At 38.5% G+C, this 21,763-nt stretch overlaps 1 protein-coding gene across 4 annotated transcripts in view; it reads left to right on the forward strand.

The window, feature by feature from the left end:
• CR2 (complement component (3d/Epstein Barr virus) receptor 2) overlaps positions 1-21,763 on the forward strand; it is a 49,098-nt gene that overhangs the window by 12,636 nt on the left and 14,699 nt on the right. Inside the window, exons 2-20 of one of the 4 annotated variants that reach the window (XM_010854239.1) lie at positions 650-829; positions 2,825-2,924; positions 3,349-3,434; positions 4,915-5,313; positions 6,541-6,717; positions 6,800-6,902; positions 7,520-7,605; positions 8,699-9,088; positions 10,704-10,892; positions 10,981-11,080; positions 11,296-11,378; positions 12,075-12,482; positions 13,913-14,089; positions 14,186-14,276; positions 14,554-14,630; positions 19,179-19,586; positions 20,102-20,134; positions 20,209-20,296; positions 20,651-20,733. In XM_010854239.1, coding sequence (XP_010852541.1) covers positions 650-829; positions 2,825-2,924; positions 3,349-3,434; positions 4,915-5,313; positions 6,541-6,717; positions 6,800-6,902; positions 7,520-7,605; positions 8,699-9,088; positions 10,704-10,892; positions 10,981-11,080; positions 11,296-11,378; positions 12,075-12,482; positions 13,913-14,089; positions 14,186-14,276; positions 14,554-14,630; positions 19,179-19,586; positions 20,102-20,134; positions 20,209-20,296; positions 20,651-20,733 — 3,258 coding nt within the window. The remainder of the gene's footprint in view (positions 1-649; positions 830-2,824; positions 2,925-3,348; positions 3,435-4,914; positions 5,314-6,540; positions 6,718-6,799; positions 6,903-7,519; positions 7,606-8,698; positions 9,089-10,703; positions 10,893-10,980; positions 11,081-11,295; positions 11,379-12,074; positions 12,483-13,912; positions 14,090-14,185; positions 14,277-14,553; positions 14,631-19,178; positions 19,587-20,101; positions 20,135-20,208; positions 20,297-20,650; positions 20,734-21,763) is intronic. The other 3 variants (XM_010854240.1, XM_010854241.1, XM_010854242.1) reach the window with 3 other exon arrangements.

Consider the following 21,763-nt stretch of genomic DNA (forward strand, 5'->3'; position numbering starts at 1 on the left):
TGCCATGATTTCGTTTTCTGAATGTTGAGTTTTAAGCCAACTTTTTCACTCTCCTCTTTCACCTTCATCAAGAGGCTTTTGAGTTCCTCTTCACTTTCTGCCATAAGGGTGGTGTCATCTGCATATCTGAGGTTATTGATATTTCTCCCAGCAATCTTGATTCCAGCTTGTGCTTCTTCCAGCCCAGCATTTTCTCCTTACTAGGGCCTAAAGTTTTAAAGACTAAAATAGGAATGATAATTCATAAAAGTAATTTTGGAGGTTCTTACATGAGATGAGGTCACAAAATCTGATATACTTGATATACTTGTTTCCTGTGATATTGAAGAAAAGTTTTTATACCATTTTAGTTTGTTTTTATGAGATTTTATAAAGGTGGAACTCCAGAGTCTTTGTGGCATTTTATTAAAAAATTATTTTCTCCAGCTCTTCTTCTGAAGTCTGTCATAAAAAGTCTTTGAACTCCTGAGCTTGTTTCTCTGTATATGCGTTCATACTGTAAGATACATTTTCTTTGACTCCCCCAAATATCTACATATTAGATTTAATTTCTAAAGATAAAATTTGTCATTGTAACTTGTGACCATACAGAAGCACAGTAGAGATTTTAGCCTCTCAGTTTTGATATTCCTGTGATCTTTGTCTCTAGGTCAGTGTAAATTCCTGCCAAGATATCCTTTTGCTAAGCCTAAAATTCAGAGTGATCAGTCTGAGTTTGCTGTTGGCAAAACTTGGGAATATGAGTGCCTTCCTGGGTATTTCAAGAAGTCATTCTTTGTCACCTGCCTAAAGACCTCCAACTGGTCAAATGCTCAGCAATTCTGTAAACGTGAGTAATCTGTAATAGAAGAATCTTTGAGTCTATAGCATGTCTCTATGGGCTAACCTGTAATTTTCAAGATAAAAGATAAGAAGATTAGTCAGTAATCTCAAATGAATGAGTTCCTAGATTCTCCATGTTTTCTTTTACTCCTAAGGGTATTAGATATTGGGTATTGGAGTTAAATCATCACAGCTGGCCAACTCTGTTTATCCTATAATTTTCATGACTTTGTTCTATGGTCTCTGTACTGTGTTATAGTGATCTTAAAAGTTATATATATCTTAATATATATAACTTTAAGTATATATATCTTTAATATATATATATATATATATATTAAAGTGAAATTGCTCAGTCATGTCCAACTCTTTGCGACCCCATGGACTGTAGCCTACCAGTCTCCCCAGTCTATGGAATTTTCCAGGCAAGAATACTGGAGTGGGTTGCCATGTCCTTCTCCAGGGGATCTTCCCCACCCAGGAATCAAACCCGGGTTTCCCTCATTGCAGGCAGATGCTTTACCGTCTGAGCCAATTAGTATAAACTAATTCTAATATTAGTTTCACCTCAATCTTACCCAATTCAATTCAAGAAGTATATTTGAATAATCACTAGGTATAAAGCATGAAGCTAGATGGTGGGGTTGGGGAGAGATATATAAATTAATATGCTAGTCTCTGAGGAACTCCTATACTATTTGTAGAGACTGGCTTTTAAGCAAACACTGTGCTATGGTATAATTTTTTAATCTATAGAGATAAAATTATATGACATCACAGAGAATAAATAATAAGTGCTATCTAGGAGAACCGGGACATCTGGGCATTACAGACAGAAAATAATAGCATATGTCAACATATAAAGATATGGAAGAACATGATGTCTTTGAAAAATACAAAATAGAAAAAAAAATTGTGGTTGGAACACAAGGTTCATGGTGCGAAATAGTAAATGACGAGGACTGGAACTTAACTGTCATGGGCCATACATTTTTTTTTCCAATGAACATTGGTAAGTGATTGTAATTTTTTGGGTGTGGGGAGTAGCATGACTGCATTTGTGATTCTAAATGATAATGTGTGCAGTGGCATGAAACATTTACTGGACCAGTGGCAACTGGCATTAGAAAGGTAAATTTTATTACTCAGTGATTTAATGAGAGATTTTAGTAGTAGCAAAATAATTGGTTTGGAGAGAGATTTCTGAAATCTAGTCATGAAAACTTGATGATCAATTGAATTAAGGACAGGTGGTAAATAATGAGCTATAGAAAGGAAATGATAATTTTTTTTTTTTTTTTTAAGCCACAAGACTTGCTAGATGTTGCCATCAACTGACAGAGTATAAAAGGGAGGAGAGACTATAAATTACAGTACCTGGTGGCTCAGAGGGTAAAGCATCTGCCTGCAATGCAGGAGACCTGGTTTAATCCCTGGGTCAGGAAGATCCCCTGGAGAAGGAAATGGCAACCCACTCCAGTACTCTTGGCCTGGAAAATCCCATGGACAGAGAAGCCTGGTAGACTACAGTCCATGGGATTGCAAAGAGTCGGGACTCTGATGCTGGGAGGGATTGGGGGCAGGAGGAGAAGGGGACGACAGAGGATGAGATGGCTGGATGGCATCACTGACTCGATGGACGTGAGTTTGAGTGAACTCTGAGAGTTGGTGATGGACAGGGAGGCCTGGCGTGCTGCAATTCATGGGGTCGCAAAGAATCGGACATGACTGAGTGACTGAACTGAACTAAGAGACTATAAATTATGGTTGACCACAAATAATATTTTCATCCACACTTAGAAATATAGACTACAGGTTTTAAACAAATAGTGTTATGGAGTTGAAAGATAAAAATTTTCTAAATGTCCAAAAGTTCTTTGCATAAGCATGGGTAGGCTGCTCAGCCAGTCCAGTCATATTGGAATTTAATAAAAGCAGAAAAAAATCCCTAAAATCCCAATCCCAATTTTTTTTTTTTTTTCTGTTTTGTTCTCCCTTGTAGGTAAATCATGTACGGTTCCTAGAGAACTCCTCCATGGCTCTGTCCACACACCTCAGGGTATCATGTTTGGGGCAACAATTACATTTTCTTGTGACAGAGGGTGAGTTGGCAGGAGACATCTCCAAGTACGTGGATATTAGAACAGTAGTTTCAATGGAAATCATCTGTCTTCCAAAAAAAAAAGATATGAGTAATTGCCACCCACCCTTAAAAATGGATAAATAAAAAGAATCACCTCTCTGATATGCTCCAGGGAGAACTGTTTAGGATGACCCACTAGAGTGGATCCCTAGAAGAGAAAAAATTTGCGCTACTCCTCTTCCAATTTTAAATCTTCAGTGTTAGTGACCAGGAGGTCAAATTTCATTTGTCTTTACATTGTTGAATCTTATGTATATGTCCATAGTCCTTCACCATTACTTTCACCATGATATTCTATTCTTTGCCATTCTTTCAGTGGAAAAAGTTCTAAGCTTTTCTAAAATGTCCAGCTGGGAGATGATCACTCATCTCTTTATCTTTAGATATCGACTCATTGGTGACACATCTGCTACATGTCTTATCTCAGACAATACAGTAACCTGGGATAAGGACCTACCCCTTTGTGAATGTGAGTAGAATTTTTGTTCTTGTCCCCCTCTAGAGGGAAAGTGTGCATCTACACATCAAAATAAGTACCCAGGAAGGTTACACTTGTTCTGAGCAGATCTGGACACAAATCTGTGATTTATTTTCTTCCATGCCCCCGATCCCACTACCCTTTCTTTCGCTTACTGTACCTTGATGGTAAGTTAGTTCACAGTGAATAATTGCTCAAGTCTAAAATATGCTACAAGACTCCACTCTGCCAGCTTAAACCCAAGCAGAATTTATGGCACTCTAAGTACCTTTTGTAAGAGTTTATCTGTACTCTGGGGGTGAGGACTGGTGACTAAGTCATATTTAGGAGGTTTTATTAGGCCAGTTCCATGTATCTTCCTACCTTGATACTTTCCATTTAGAACCATCTTTGAGATGAGCTTACAGAATTTCAGCAATATGGGTTAATTGTAGGTGAAGTGGAAGTTTGGTTTGCAAGAGTTGAGACAAAATTCCCAGAAGATATTACATTTATTTTTAAATTTCTTTTCTTTTTATTTTAATTGGAGGCTAATTACTTTACAATATTGTGGTGGTTTTTGCCATACATTGACATGAATCAGCCATGGGTGTACACGTGTTCCCTATCCTGAACCCTCATCCCACTCCCTCCCCATCCCATCCCTCAGGGTCATCCCAGTGCACCAGCCCTGAGCACCCTGTCTCATGCATTTAACATGGACTGGCAATCTGTTTCACATATGATAATATACATGTTTCAATGCTATTCTCTCAGATCATCCTACCCTCGCCTTCTTCCACAGATTCCAAAAGACTGTTCTATACATCTGTGTCTCTTTTGCTGTCTCGCATATAGGGTCATCGTTACCATCTTTCTAAATTTCATATATATGCATTAGTATACTGTATTGGTGTTTTTCTTTCTGGCTTACTTCACTCTGTATAATAGGCACCAGTTCATCCACCTCATTAGAACTGATTCAAATGTATTCTTTTTAATGGCTGAGTAATACTCCATTGTGTATATGTACCACAGCTTTCTTATCCATTCATCTGCTGATGGACATCTAGGTTGCTTCCATGTCCTGGCTATTATAAACAGTGCTGCGATGAATATTGGGGTACACGTTTCTCTTTCAATTCTGGTTTCCTCAGTGTGTATGCCCAGCAGTGGGATTGCTGGGTCATATAGCAGTTCTACTTCCAGTGTTTTAAGGAATCTCCACACTGTTCTCCATAGTGGCTGTACTACCTTGCATTCCCACCAACAGTGTAAGAGGGTTCCCTTTTCTCCACACCCTCTCCAGCATTTATTGTTTGTAGACTGTTTGATAGCAGCCATTCTGACTGGTGTGAGATGGTACCTCATTGTGGTTTTGATTTGCATTTCTCTGATAATAAGTGATGTTGAGCATCTTTTCATGTGTTTGTTACAGAAGATATAATATTTAAATACCTTCTCTCTTTTCCTATCTACCACACTGCCAAAGCTATTCCTTGTGAGCCACCCCCAGCCATCTCTAATGGAGACTTTCAGAGCAGCAATAGAGACTACTTTTACTATGGAACAGTGGTTACTTATCAGTGCCATGTTGGACAGAATGGGAAAAAGCTGTTTGACCTCTTGGGTGAGAAGTCAATATATTGCACCAGCAAAGACAATCAAGTTGGCATCTGGAACAGCCCTCCCCCTCAGTGTATTCCTGTAGTCAAATGCCCAATTCCAGAAGTTGAAAATGGAGCTATGGAATCTGGATTTAGGCGTTCATTTTCTTTAAATGACTCTGTGATGTTTAAGTGTAAGCCTGGCTTTACCATGAAAGGCAGCAACACAGTATGGTGCCAACCAAACAGCAAATGGAATCCTCCACTGCCAAAGTGCTTCAAGGGTGAGTTGGGCTGCAACTTTGGGGATCTAGAAATAAAATGAGATTTTGGGAGAGATAGATGTAGGATACCTATGAGAAGAGGATGATAAAGACAGTGTGTGTTGTTGGATATCCTGGTTAAAGAATTTAAAAGTAGCTAGGCAAAGATTCATAAATTTTCTAAAATATTTTTATTATAATACTACATACATATAGGTGTACAAAAGCTTTTCTACTATGCTTGATAAAGGCTTGAGAAAGAACAGCAGCAATAACAACAAAAAAGAGACAGAGAAATTGGAAAACATAAACTAAGTGAAATGGGAGCACTGAATATGAAATAGAAAAGGTGCAACAAACTAGATAAAAGTAAGAGATCATTATATAGTCCAGTTGCTTTTAAACATATCTGCTCATTAGAAACACACCTGGAGCTCTGGAGAGAAAAGTAGCAATACCTGGACATTTTTATTTTTCAAAAAATAATCCAAAATAATTCTTCTATGTATCTGGATTTTAAAAAGTAAATTCAAGTTTTTCTATTAAATAGTAGTTTTAGTGATATAGAATTCTGTTATTTTCTGTTGACCAATCATGATACGGTGGTATTATGTGAATAATAGTTGCATAATCACAATAGTAAAATATGTTTATCAGTTTTCACAATCAATAGATAGACACAAATTAAAAGATAATTATAATTTTATAATGGAAACATGATCAACCTAACAATATAAAATAATTACATATTATTTGGGGGGTTAAATAGGGTGATGTGGTAAGTGGGAAAAAAATTTTAAAGTAAACTTTGAAAGTAGTATCTAAATGTTGAAGAGATGAGAAATTTACTATATTCTGGGACAGAGCTAGATATACATTAATCAGGAAGAAAGCAGAAATTATGGTGGTTAAAAAAAAAAAAAAGGCATTATAATAGTTTGGTTCCCTTGGCTACAGTATTAGTGAGAGGATATCCATTTAAATAAAACAGGAAAATGATGAGGAGGGGTCATATTTCCTGGCACAGATCAAGATACAGAGGAGATAGACGCAAAGTTCATCATGTCTAAAATATGTAACATATAGTAGCATCACTCTGTCTCACCCAAAAGAGTGTTTGCCTTAAACTTAGGAGGGCTGACATGACCACCTTTATCCAACTCCTGCCAACCCTAAATTGGCTTAGGTTGTAGAGAAGAAAGTTCTTATTTTAGAAATAACAGGCCTCCGGTCCTGTTTTCTTCTCAGGGTGTCTACCACCTCCACATACCCACCATGGTAATTATAACCAATTGGATGAGGAATTCTTTGCAGTTGGACAGGAAGTGTCCTACAGCTGTGAGCCTGGCTACACTCTCATTGGAACTAATCCTATACAATGTACATCCTTGGGAACCTGGAGCCATCTAGTACCCAAATGTGAAGGTGCATAAAGGTCTATTTCATCTCAAGGAAACTCAGTTGTTTCCTGACTCTTCATGTGCCAGCCTTGTTTCTTTTTTCCTAGTGAAATCATGTGATGACATTCCAAACCAACTTCTCAATGGTCGTGTGGTAGCTCCTCCTAATCTCCAGCTTGGGGCAGAGGTTTCATTTGTTTGTGATAAAGGGTGAGTGCAAAGTGACCCATAGCTAGTCATTGCTAAGTGTGATCTTTAAAGACAGTTACATTTCTTTGCCTCTGATTTTCTCTCTCCTTTTCTTTACCTTTTATGATTAAGAATTCTGTTGTTAAAAGAATCCCATTTATTTTCTCCAAATGTGTGCATGGTCAGCCAAAGTTGGGAACTGTCCTCTCATCATTTGCAAAAGCAAAGATTAGGCTCAGAAGTTAAGATTTCTTTTATGGAGACTGAATGGATGTTGAGGGTTCAGTAAGAGGGGCTCTTTGAAGTGAGCTTAAGAAACAAAGTCTTTGATGTTTTCTTCACTAGGAACTAAGGTTGTTTCCTTCTAATGGTCAAGAAAATCTTAACATTTGGATGCTGAAGATTAAAGCAAGAACTCAAGGAAAGAGCAGACCATCAGGACTGTTTGCTCTGTGTTTTTAGCTGGTCTGAAGTCTTCATATAACTTAGCTAATTCACAATCTTGGACTTTTTCCTTAGGGAAAATTCTTATGAAGATAGACCCCATTAATCCCACACTCTTGAAAGAAGTGTTTAGTTTCCATGTAACGGAGAATTGGTTTGTTCTGGTGATAATTTGCTGCCCCTTATTGTTTAAGGTACCGGTTAAATGGCCAGTCTTCTAGTCAGTGTGTCTCAGAAGGAATGAGAGTTTTCTGGAGTAATAAATTTCCTGTCTGTGAACGTGAGTAGAAAGCAAAAGTAATCAAGTATGGATTGTGCCTCGTGATTTTTGGTCTGTTCTTATGCATTTATCAATTATAAAATCTATCAACATGTATGCTTTGAACATATACATGCCACTCTTCTGTATGTTTTAGAATGCAGGCCAAAACTAACTTTATTCAGTTGACTACAAATGGTGTTGAGTATTCTATGTGTATAAGGATAAAGGCTCTCAAAAGTTACTCCAGCTGAAAATGAATAGCACTGATGCACTGACATGGTAATGCCACTTCCTCATCTGATGAGCAAATCTTGGAGCTAAATGGAAATCAACCAGAAGTTTCAGAGGTTGGCAGTTTTTTCTTTATTCTGAGACTCACTCAGGAAAAGTGTACATATACTAACACAGCTATAAACAATTAATATTCTTCATGCCCAATAGGACAAGTAAATAAAAGATATTATTTGAAACCATTTCCTGTGGCTTCTTCAAAGGAGACAAGCATTAAAAGAAGACAATTGACTTGCAGTGAGGATGCAGTATCTTTTGTAACAGGACAGAATGTGGTCTCTATACTTAATAGCCCCAGTTGTGCTTGAAATAGGTGTTGCATAATTAGCATGTTCCAGGTATTGTACTTGTCATTTTCAGCTACTTTCTTACTAGATTAGGAAACTGAGGCTTAAAGAGGGTGAGACTTGCCTAAGGTCACGCAGCTATTGAATGACTGTGGGGATTTGAAACCAGGCCTATTGAGTCCAAATTGTACACATGTAATTAGTACGTCATTAACATTATTTTCATGTACTATTTACCTTTTGTTTCATTATTAAAGTTGATTAGACACAGAACTATTCAATAAATTCTGTTTCATTGTTATTTTTTGGTCCTAATTGCTTTTTTTGCTGAAGATCAAGAGAAAGGTAAGAATTTAGCAGCTTAGGGACAGCTCTTACTGAGCTGTCAGAGTCAGTATGAATAAGAAAGAAATTATATGAATTTCTAATCTATTTCTGAAACAGTGACATGACCTATATTTGGATCTTTTATCTAAATTTGAATCTTATTTTCATGATCAGTGTGACCACATATTTTCTTTCCTACTTTGCAGGAATTTTTTGTGACCCCCCTCCTTCTATCAAAAATGGACGCAGTAGTTATTATTCTGGTCCTGTAGCTCATAATGCTGTGGTGACCTATACATGTCAGAGTGCCTTCCGCCTCATTGGAGAAAGACGTCTTTTTTGTATAAGTAAAGACAATGTGAATGGAATCTGGGATAAAGCTCCTCCTATCTGTGAATATTACGACAGAAATTCTGTTTGCTCTGAACCCATAGTACCAGGGGGATACCGAAGTAAAACATCTAGACCACCATTCAGACACGGTGATGCTGTGACATTTTCCTGTAATGCCAATTTCACCATGAAAGGAAACAAAACTGTTTGGTGCCGAGCAAATAGAAGGTGGGGTCCGACACCATTACCAACCTGTGAGAGTGGTGAGTAGAATGAAAGTAAAATTGAACCAGGAGCTTGGTCCCTTCCATTTCTGTGCAGGTTAAGTTTGGGATCATTCTGAAGGAAGAACAGTGTGAATGTGTAAATGGTAAGGGTGGAGGGAGGAAGCAAGGGAAAGGGTGAAAATGACAGTTTCCTATTTTTTTTTTCCTTAGTTGTAGAGGGATATAAATGTTCATTCATCAATAGAGCAAATAATTTTAAAATATAATGGGAAAATCTAACTGAACACACCTAATATTTGAATGGAATATCTCACAATGATAGAGGCCAGAGTTAGTCTGGACTGTGGAAAGTGGATAGTTTAAACTGTCTATCTAAGGTATTGTCAAATGAAAAGAAATGTGGGCTCCTAAAGCAAAAACATACTAAATGGATTTAAAATTTATCTATAAGAGCTGTTAATGTAGTACGGCAGAAATGATTTGCCATTCCCTTTGACCTCTATAAATACTTTCTGAGTGATCCACACTATATTCCAAACTCATCTCCTAAGCCATAACATTTCAAATCAAGTTACTTTGAAAATGGACATGAGTTTTTGCAAACTCCAGGAGACAGTGAAGGACAGGGAAGTCTGGTATGCTGCAGTCCATTGGGTTGCAAAGAGTTGGACATGACTTAGTGACTGAACAACAACTTTGAGAACAGGAACTACTGTAAGTTCCTTTTCTTTGTATTTTGTTTGACTTACGTTGCTTGAACTCTAAATCTGAATTTCAGTTATGTAATTATGGGATCTGGCAATCTTTGACAAAAATTGTACTATCAAAATAATCAAAATACGATTCTATCTATAAAATCTTGGGGGCATTCTGAAGATAGTCACAAATGAGGTGACCATGGAAAACAATTGTGTGTGTGTTTGATAGTCACTCAATCATGTCTGACTCTTTGAGACTCACAGACTGGAGTCTGCCAGGCTCTTTTGTCCATGGAATTCTCCAGGCAAGAATACTAGAATGAGTTGCCATTCCCTTCTCCATGGGGTATTCCTGACCTAGGGATGGAACCCAAGTCTCCTGCATTGCAGGCAGATTCTTTACCATCTGAGCCATCAGGGAAGCCTGAAAAACAATTAAGTCTTTATAAAGACTTAGATAGGCCTCTATGTATTGACACGGAAAGACATAGATTATTAAACAAATAAAGCAAGGCATTGAACAATATGTATTGAGCATCACACAAAGGAAAAATGTGTGTGTATATATCACATATAGGATAAAAACAAACTATATTACTGATATCTGGCAGGATAATCTTATAAATAACAGCATGCTACTTTTGGGGCATAGAATAGGCTTAAGGGTAGAATGGGAGTATGAGTGAAAAATGGACTTTATTTTTTGGTAATTGAAGGTTTTCACATGGTAAATATAATTCATAAAGTATAACTAAAATATAATGTACTATTTGTAGTATAAAATGGATATAATTAAACCACACCTGTTTAATCTTTAAAAGACTGAGTTGAATATTAATAATGACTGTTTGCCATACATCATGTATCATTTATTTGGATGTATGTACTAAATCAAAATATAGACTGTGAAGGAACTGTTATCTGATGACCTTTTTCCTAATGTGTGTGTAAAGATATCCCCCTGGAGTGTCCTTCACTTCCCACAATTGCCAATGGGCATCACACAGGGGAGAGTGTTGGCTCCTTTGCTCCAGGATTGACTGTGACCTACAATTGTGAACCTGGTTATTTACTTCTTGGAGAAAACACCATTCACTGTTTGTCTTCGGGAGACTGGAGTGCTGTTGCTCCCACATGTAAAGGTACTCTAAATTGACAATCATCTGGGTTAAGAATTTGGGCTATTATGTTACTTGCCATATTTTGCTCATCTTTGGATTGCTTTCTTAGAGGCAGAGTGTGAAGCTCCAGGACCATTTCTCAATGGGCAGATAAAGAGGCCCACTAGTTTTGGGGTTGGTGCAACTGTGAACTTTTCCTGTAATGAAGGGTGAGTGTCTAGAGGCCCAATGGGGTTTCATTCATTTGACTTATGTGTGCATGGTGTGAACTGTGAAACTATGAGGGTCGATGGACAGCTTGAGGTTGTGAGATAATGCTGATAAAAAGAAGTTAGTGCCCACAAATTAAGTGAATTTATCTTGGATTTTTAATAGAGGCTTTCATTCTGCCTAATCATTCTGAATGACCTCCCTTTGTCTCCAGGTATCGGTTACAAGGACCACTTTCTAGTCAGTGTGTAATTTTTGGACAGCGTACTTTTTGGACCAGGATGCCAGCATGTGAAGGTAAGTTAGGCAACTGTAGTTTGTAACTTGCTCCTTGGCCAGAGGTTCAGCAAGACACTGCCTCCTCAGCTTAACTGAAAGTTTTTTGTCTAGTTGTTACTACACAGATCTTATAGAGCAAAGATCTCCTCTAGAGATCTTTGTCTTTTCATACTGTTCACGGGGTTCTCAAGGTAGGAGTACTGAAGTAGTTTGCCATTTCCTTCTCCAGTGGATCACATTTTTTTCAGAACTCTCCACCATGACCATTCATCTTGGGTGGCCCTGCACAGCATGGCTCAAAGTTTCACTGACTTGCACAGGCTGTGAAGAAATCTTTAGATTTTAAGGGATATATTCTTCACTGAAGCATCCTTGTATTATCTCTTTATCCTTTGCTTACTCAGGTAAGACAGGGTTCCTGGGCATTTCTTTCTCTGAAAGCTATGTACAATTGCCATCCAGGCCATGCACATAATGGAGATTATATACTTGGTAAAAGGAATAAAAGGATCAGCAAAGTAGATATATTCAGGAACAAAATTTTAGATCATACTTTCTGAATTATTTTGCTATAGCTGCTTTGACAGATTCATCACAGATTCAAACACTATTGTCCCTGAACCGAGGATATGAGAGTGGCATCTAGAAACACCGGAGACATTCTTTGTTGATAGTACAGCTGTAATCTTGTCAACTATCTCTCTAATTTTCTAGAAATTCTTTGCCCATCACCTCCTTCTATACTCAATGGAAGACATACAGGCACCTCTTCAGTGATCTTTCGATATGGAAGCACAGTCAGTTACACTTGTGACCCAGGCCCAGAGAAAGGAGTGAACTTCATCCTCGTTGGGGAGAGAACTATCCGTTGTACCACCGATAGTCAGAAGACTGGGACCTGGAGCGGACCTGCCCCACGCTGTGAACTTTCTGTTTCTGAGCTTTTGTGTCCACCTCCTCAGATCCCAAGAGGCCAAATATCATCTGGGCAGAGAGATCAATATTCCTATAATGACACTGTGGTATTTGCTTGCATGTTTGGCTTTACCATGAAGGGTAGCAGGGCAGTCCGATGTAATGCCCAAGGCACATGGGAACCGTCAGTACCAGTCTGTGAAAAGGGTGGGTATTCCAATGTTCAGAATAAATGCTACTGATTTCTTCTTTAGAAACATTAGAGAAGGTGTTATGGACTTCAGCAGGACCTTTTCCAGCTTCCAGTCCCCTCAATTATACCAAGTATCAGTTTAGTTCAGTCACTCAGTCATGTCCGACTCTTTGTGACCCCCATGGACTGCATCACATCAGGCCTCCCTGTCCATCACCAACTCCCAGAGCTTGCTCAAACTCAGGTCCATCGAGTCAGTGATGACATCCATCCATCTCATCCTCTGTCATCCCCTTCTCCTGTCTTCAATCTTTCTCAGCATCAGGGTCTTTTCCAATGAGTTAGCTGTTCACATCAGGTGGCCAAAGTATTGGAGCTTCAGCATCAGTCCTTCCAATGAACATTCAGGCCTGATTTCCTTTAGGATTGACTGGTTGGATCTCCTTGCAGTCCAATGGATTCTCAAGAATCTTCTCCAACACCGCAGTCCAAAAGCATCAATTCTTTGGTGCTCAGCTTTATTTATGGTCTGACTCTTACATCCATATGTGACTACTGGAAAAACCATAGCTTTGACTATACAGACCTTTGTCGGCAAAGTAATGTCTCTGCTTTTTAATATGCTGTCTAGGTTGGTCATACGTTTTCTTTCAAGGAGCAAGTGTCTATTAATTACATGGCTGCAGTCACCATGCGCAGCAATTTTGGAGTCCAAGAAAATAAAGTCTGCCACTGTTTCCATTGTTTCCCCATCCTTGGGTTGGAATCTTCCCACCTTGCAGGCAGATTCTTTACCATCTGAACCACCAGGGAAGCCCAAGAATACTGAAATGGGTAGCCCATCCCTTCTCCAGGGAATCTTCCCAGCCCAGAGATCGAACCGGGTTCTCCTGCATTGCAGGTGGATTCTTTACCAGCTGAGCTTTCAGGGAAGCCCACCCTCATCAAATATAGTGAATATCAGTTATACAGAAGCCTTTTAAAACACTACCATTCATTTTGTGGAAGTATCCTTGGAGGAAAAACATTAGGGATCACTAAATTGTCCCTTTCTTTAAAGTGAAAAAAAAAAAAAAAACTGGAGAAAATGTTTGCTTGTCTTAACAGTGATTTCTTAAAAGAGACTTCAGCAAAATCCCACCCTATAGATAGATCAGAATCTCCCATTAGAAGCATACAAGAGGGTTCCTTAAAACAGGAAGAGACAGCAAATGAGTTGGAGCACTCAGTTGGAATGGAAAACAATCTACAGCAGCCTAAATGCAGAAAAAAAAAAGAAAAAGAAAAAGATAACCACTGACCTAAAGTTACCCAAAACTGGGCTGCAAGATTACGGCTGTACTGTACAACTGCCACCAGAATGGCATTGTAGCATTGATATCAATATCTTTGGCTCAGTTTTTTCTGTTGTTTACATAAGAAAAATTATCTGCCTTTCTTTTAGATTGTCAAGCCCCTCCTAAAATCCTCAATGGGCAGAAGGAAGACAGACACAGGGTTCGCTTTGACCCTGGGACATCCATAAAATACAGCTGTGACCTTGGCTATGAGCTGGTGGGAGAAGAATCCATACATTGTACCCCTGATGGAGTGTGGATGCCCACTGCTCCCACATGCAAAGGTGCCAGGCTCTGAATTTTGATTTTTTTTTTATTTTTTTTTTTTGGTTTTGAAATGGCCTTCAGTTGATTTCTCATTCTCCTTTTTTTTTCCTTAGTGGCAGAATGTGAACCTGTCGGAAAGCAAGTCTTTAAAAAACCCAAGAACCAATTTATTAGACCAGATGTTAACTCTTCTTGTGATGAAGGGTAAGTGAGGACTATCTCAGACTACAGTAGGTACACTGCAAGCCCTGTGTTAAGAGTTTATCTCAAAGACCTTCTTCATGGGTTTGTGGACATGTTGATCACTCTGTTTTTCCATTAATGGAGACTATGCTGTTCAGTGGATGGGTTGTGCTCCTGGTGGCTACATTTTTGTTCCTATAGTTGCCTGTCCTGAAAGTAATATGTGCTATTGAGCCAATAGCTTTTGCTTAGGCTAATGGTCCACAGATAACAAAATGTCTTGACTCTTTGTCCCTAGGTACCGACTGGGTGAAAGTGTCTATCAGCAGTGTCAAGGCACAATTCCTTGGTTTATGGAAATTCGTCTTTGTAAAGGTAAGTAGAAAAATAACAGGGGATCTAGAATAATGTGAGATCAATGAATATGAATAACAGAGGATCTAGCTTCCTGTGGTGGCTCAGATGGTAAAGCGTCTGTCTACAATGCAGGAGACCCGGGTTTGATCCCTGGGTCAGGAAGATCCCCTGGAGAAGGAAATGGCAATCCACTCTAGTACTATTGCCTGGAAAATCCCATGGACAGAGGAGCTTGGTAGGCTACAGTCTATGAGGTCTCAAAGAGTCGGACACGACTGAGCAACTTCACTTTCACTTTCACTTTAGCTTCCTATGAGATTTCTGTTTTAGACATGTTATGGGATTATGAATATTAGATTCCATTCTTTTCTCTCTATCAATAGTTATAGTTGCACAGTTTTGCTTTCTGTTGCCTCCTCTTTTACTCAAAGCATAGCAATCACTTAATGTGAACTCATTTACTGATTCTCTTATGTGATTTGGGAGAATAAGAGTAATGAAGTCAGTAAGTATATGAACTATCATCCTTAAGTCTGGGTATACTAGCTTAGTGGTAAGAAATAGGACTGAGATGGGATCTGAACTCAGATTCTATTTCTACTTATTGACTTGGGGCAATTTATGTAATTTCTCTGAACTCATGCCTCTTATCTGTAATGTTGCCATAAGATTTCAGACCTCAAAGTTGTTATAATTAAATGCTACTATCCCTACATTAAGGATGAGAACATTGTCTATCAAAAAGTAGATGTTAAGTAAACAATAAAAATTCTTGGCTAACCTACCATACCATCACAACACAAAGATAAACCATCTCAAAAAACCTTAATTCTATTCCTCTGTGCTGTTTATTGACCTATTCATATCAGTTCAGTACTAAGTCATATCCGACTCTTTGCAACTCCATGGACTACAGCATGCCAAGCTGCCCTGTCCATCTCCAACTCCCAGAGCTTGCTCAACACATGTCCAACACGTAGGTGATGCCAACCAGCCATCTCATCCTCTGGTGTCCCCTTCTTCTCCTGACTTCAGTCCTTCCAGCATCAGGGTCTTTTGCATCAGGTGCCCAAAGTATTGGAGTTTCAGCTTCAGAAGTCCTTCCAATGAATATTCAAGACTGATTTCCTTTAGGATTGACTGATGTGATCTCCTTGCAGTCCAAAGGACTTGAAACAGTCTTCTCCAACACCACAGTTCAAAAGCATCAATTCTTGGATGCTCAGCTTTCTTTATGCTCCAACTCTCACATCCACACATGACTACTGGAAAAACTATAGCTTTGACTCTCTCTCTCTCTCTTTAGTTGCTCCGTCATGTCCGACTCTTGTGATCGCATGGACTGCAGCCTGCCAGGCTCCTCTGTCCATGGGATTCTCCAGGCAAGAATACTGGAGTGGGTTGCCATTTCATTCTCCAGGGTATCTTCCTGACCCAGGTATTGAACCCGGGTCTTCTGCATTGCAGACAGATACTTTACCAACTGAGCTATAAGGGAAGCCCTCATAGCCCTCTAGCTTTGACTAGAAGGACCTTTTTTGGCAAAGTAATGTTTCTGCTTTTTAATATGCTGTCTAGGTTGGTCATACCTTTTCTTCCAAGGAACAAGCATATTTTAATTTCATGGCTGTTGTCACCATCTTCAGTGATTTTGGAGCCGAAGAAAATAAAGTCTCTCACTGCATTGTTTCTCCATTTGTTTGCCATGAAGTGATGGGACCAGATGCCATGATTTTCATTTTTTGAATGTTGAGTTTTAGGCCAGCATTTTCACTCTCTTCTTTCACTTTCATCAAGAGGCCCTTTACTTCCTCTTCACTTTCTGCCTTAGGGTGATGTCATCTGCTTATTTTAGGTTATTAATATTTCTCCTGGCAATCTTTATTCCAGCTTGTGCTTCATCCAGCCCAGCATTTTGCATGATGTACTCTGCATATAAGTTAAACAAGCAGGGTGACAATATACAGCCTTTATGTACTCCTTTCCCAATTTGGAACCAGTCTGTTGTTCCATATCTGGTTCTAATTGTCACTTCTTGACCTGCATACAAATTTCTCAGGAGACAGGTAAGGTTGTCTGGGGTTCCCATCTCTTTAAGAATTTTCCACAATTTGTTGTGATGTTGTGATCCACAGTCAAAGGCTTTGGCATAGTCAATAAAGCAGAAGTAGATGTTCTTCTGGAACTCCTGTTTTTCTACAATCCAACGGATGTTGGCAATTTGATCTCTGGTTCCTCTGCCTTTGCTAAATCCAGCTTGAACATCTGGAAGTTCTTGGTTCAGTACTGTTGAAGCTTAGCTTGGAGAATTTTGAGCATTACTTTACTAGTGGGTGAACATTTGTGTGCTAGTGTGAAACTACTTTGGCATTGCCTTTCTTTGGGATTGGAATGAAAAGTGACTTTTTCCATTCTTGTGGTCACTGATGAGTTTTCCAAATTTTCTTGAATATTGAGTGCCACACTTTCATAGCACCATCTTTTAGGATTTGAAATAGCTCAGCTGGAATTCCATCATCTCCACTACCTTTGTTTGCAGTGATGTTTCCTAATGCCCACTTGAATTCACACTCTAGGATGTCTGACTATAGGTGAGTGATCACAGGATCATCATTATCTGAGTCTTGAAGATCTTTTTTGTATAACTCTTCTGTGTATTCTTGCCACCTCTTCTTAATATCTTCTGCTTCCGTTAGGTCTATACCATTTCTGTCCTTTATTGTGCCCATCTTTGTATGAAATGTTCCCTTGGTATCTTAAATGTTCTTGAAGAGATCTCTAGTTTCTTCCCATTCTATTGTTTTCCTCTATTTCTTTGCATTGATCACTTGAAAAAAGGCTTTCTTATCTCTTCTTGCTATTCTTTGGAACTCTGTATTCAGATGGGTTTATCTTTCCTTGTCTCCTTTGCCTTTCACTTCTCTTCTTTTCTTAGCTATTTGTAAGGCCTCCTCAGGAAACCATTTTGACTCTTTGCATTTTTTTTTTTCTTTCAGATGGTCTTAATCACTACCTCCTGTACAATGTCATGAACTTCTATCTATAGTTTTTCAGGCATTTTGTCTATCAGATCTAATCCCTTGAATCTATTTGTCACCTCCACTGTATAATCAGAAGAGATTTGATTTAGGTCTTATCTGAAGGTCTGGTGGTTTTCTCTACTTTCTTCAATTTAAGTCTGAATTTTGCAATAAGGAGTTCATGATCTGAGCCACAGTCAGCTCCCAGTCATGTTTTTGCTAATTGTATAGAGCTTCTCCATCTTCTGAAAAGAATATAATCAATATGATTTTGGTATTAACCATCTGGTGACGTCCATGTATAGAGTCATCTCTTGTGTTGTTGGAAAAGGATATTTGCTGTGACCAGTTCATTCTCTTGGCAAAACTCTGTTAGCCTTTGCCTTGCTTCATTTTGTACTCCAGGGCAAACTTGCCCGTTGTTCCAGGTATCTCTTGACTTCCTACTTTTGCATTCCAGTCCCCTGTGATGAAAAGAATATCTTTTTTGGGTGTTAGTTCTAGAGTGTCTTGTAGGTCATCCTAGAACCATTCAGCTTCAGCTTCTTCAGCATTAGTGGTTGGTGTACAGACTTGGATTACTGTGATATTGAATTGTTTGCCTTGGAAATGAACAGAGATCATTCTGTCATTTTTGAGATTGCACCCAAGTACTGCATTTCAGACTATTTTGTAGACTTTTAGGGAAACTCCATTTCTTCTAAGGGATTCTTGTCCACAGTAATAGATATATTGGTCATCTGAACTAAATTATCCCATTCCAGTCCATTTTAGTTCACTGATTCCTAAACAGTTGATGTTCACTCTTGTCATCTCGTTTGACCATTTCCAATTTACCTTGATTTGTGGACCTAACATTCCAGGTTCCTATGCAATATTGTTCTTTACAGCATCAGACTTTACTTCCATCATCAGTCACATCCCCAGCTGGGGATTGTTTTCACTTTGGCTCTGTCTCTTCATTCTTTCTGGAGTTATTTCTCCACTCTTCTCCAGTAGCATATTGGGCACCTACCAACTTGAGGAGGTCATCATTCAGTGTCATATCTTTTTGCCTTTTCATACAGTTCATGGGGTTCTCAAAGAAAGAATACTGAAGTGGTTTGCCATTTCCTTCTCAAGTGGACCACATTATGTCATAAGTCGCCACCATGACCCATCTATCCTGGTGGCTCATAGTTTTATTGAGTTAGACATGTTGTGGTCCCTGTGATCAGTTTGGTTAGTTTTCTGTGATTGTGATTTTCATTCTGTCTGCCTATTGACCTATTGGTTGTTATAAAAAGAATTCTTTTCTTAATAATTTGCTGTCAGACTTTAGTCACAATATGATATTTATATACATCTTTTAACACATTGCAAAGATTTTTTCAATGAAATCTTTTAAATTGAATTTTACATACATGATGAGTTTTGACACAAAACATAATCATATCTCACCCATATTCTCTAGGAAACCTGATAAAAGATTTATAATCAGCTTCATTTCTTTTCTTTGGTGTTTAATACTGAAACAGAATTGTAGAGTAAGTTTTCCTCCCTCCAGATATCACCTGCCCACCACCTCCTGTTATCTACAATGGAGTACACACAGGCAGTTCTTCAGAAGATGTCCTGTATGGAACTACAGTTACTTACACATGTAACCCTGGGCCAGAGAGAGGAGTGAAGTACAACCTCATTGGGGAGAGCACAATTCGTTGTATAAGCAATGATCAAGAGACAGGCATCTGGAGTGGCCCTGCTCCTCTCTGTAAACTCTCCCTCCCTGCTGTTCAATGCTCGCATGTCCATGTTGCAAATGGATACAAGATATCTGGAAAGGAAGCTCCATATTTCTACAATGACAGTGTGATATTCAAGTGTGATGATGGATTTATTTTGAAGGGCAGCAGTCAGGTTCGTTGCAAAGCCAATAACACCTGGGATCCTGAAATACCAGTTTGTGAAAAAGGTAAAAATCAAGTGGAGAAAAAATGGAGGTATTTATTTGTTTATTCTTGTTTGTTACCTCCCACTCAAAGCTAGAGTTGTGGGAAAAAGCAAAGGGGCATAGATTACCATCCCATTCTGTATTAAAACAGTCTATTCGTGTTGTATATGTTCTTTATCCAAATGCTCCCTTGGATATGGGATAAAGTCAAGGTAGATAATTCAGAAGATCTGTTTTTAAGGTGGCAGTTTCCTTCAAAAGAGCAGAAAGCACTCAGTAATGAATAAGGGCTTGCTGTTTTGCTTAAAAGTTTCAGATTGTCTATTGTCAAATGTTGTATATTTAGTGTTCTTGAGTTTTTGTTGGTATTTATGTGGGAAGTTTTCTCTCCAGGCTGTCAGCCACCCTCTGGGCTCCACCATGGTCGGCATACAGGTGGAAATAGGGTCCTCTTTGTCTCTGGGATGACTGTAGACTACACCTGTGACCTTGGTTACTTGCTTGTGGGAAACAGATCCATTCATTGTATGTTTCAGGAAATTGGAGTCCGTCTGTCCCTCGGTGTGAAGGTATTTTCAGTTCCTGAGTTGTCTTTCTCTTTTATATCAAGCATATATAAGTAATTTCAACTTTGCTCCTCTAGAAGCACAATGCCAACCTTTGGAAGAAGATGTTCGAGAACCTCCAGTTGATTCACTCGTGGTGCCAGCTAATACATCTTGCCAAGAAGGGTTAGTAAGACTCATTCTCATAAAGGGTCTCCATCTTGCTTTATGCATTAATTCTAGCCTCAATTTGTCCTGGTGACTCCCTTTTAAGGTTCTTCATTGTCACATTAACAGAGGATGCGAGGTTATAAAGGTCTAACTAGCATCTCTAACTTTTCAGTCCTTTATTGACATGAAAATGTCTTTGCTGGGAGCACCCTAAGTCTAAAGCAGTTTTCTTACTTGAAGGGCCAAGACTTTTGACTCTTTTGTGCCAAATTTCTTACTTAGAAGTGCCTCTATATTACTGGTTTGAGGAGGCTAGGTTTCAGAGATGTGATTTTTAAGAAGAGAAAATGTATTATAATCTCTCTCTAGGTACCGGATGATGAAATATGCTTTTCAAAAATGTCAAGATGATGAAAATAGGGTTTGGTTCCAAAGGATTCCAGTTTGTGAAAGTAAGTTAAAAAAAAAAAAAAGTCCATGGGGTTGTAGAGAGGTAAAGAGGATAGGTCACTGCAGAGCTATTCTATGCCTCAGCAGTGTATGTGTTCTAGCTTAGTTTATATAAAACATGTTTTGGTATTTAGATAGTACTGGCAGTGGGAAACAAAACTGTCAAGTAGGAAATGAATACCGTTGACCCTCTGTATTTGCAGGCTTCATAACTTTGTGTCAACCAACTGTAAATAATATATATATATTATATATTATTTACATTTACATTATTTATATTTATATTATTTATATTATATATATATTATATATATTTTTAAATCCTGAAAGTTTCCAAAAGCTAAACTTGAATTTGCTATGCACTGCGTACTATTTACTTAGCATTTACATTGTATTTGTAAATATTTAGATAGCATTTATGTTGTATTCAGTATTATAAGTCATCTAGAGGTGATTTAAAATATATAGGAGTCTGTGCATAAGTTAAATGCAAACACTATGCCATTTTATATAAGAAGCTTAAGCCTCCTTGGAATTTGGTACTGATGGGGGACCCTGGAATCAGTCCCTTGTGGGTACTGAGGAATGACTGTATTTGCAGTAAGCCTGCTAATTGCTAAAAATTAAAAAAATAACAATATAAACTATTTATTTCATGGGAACATAGCTGTATTTATTCCTTTGTCTATATTTATACTCTATTTTCTGAATTATTTTGGAATGAGTATGTATTATTCATAGAGTCAAAAAATTCAATGAAGTTTCTTAAAGAAATTATGATTCAGCATCTAAAATTTAAATAACTTTATGTGTGCTCAGTTACTCAGCCATGTCCAACTCTTTGCAACCTCATGGACTGTAGCCTGCCAGGCTCCTCTGTCTATGGAGTTTTCCAGGCAAGAACTAAGTGGATTGACATTTCCTCCTCCAAGAAACAACTTCATAGCTATGTGCAGTACACACAAGGCGATGGCACCCCACTCCAGTACTCTTGCCTGGAAAATCCCATGGACAGAGGAGCCTGGTCGGCTG

The sequence above is a fragment of the Bison bison genome, unplaced genomic scaffold (assembly GCF_000754665.1).
Source record: "Bison bison bison isolate TAMUID 2011002044 unplaced genomic scaffold, Bison_UMD1.0 scf7180017864338, whole genome shotgun sequence".
In the NCBI taxonomy this organism is placed as follows: Eukaryota; Metazoa; Chordata; class Mammalia; order Artiodactyla; family Bovidae; genus Bison; species Bison bison.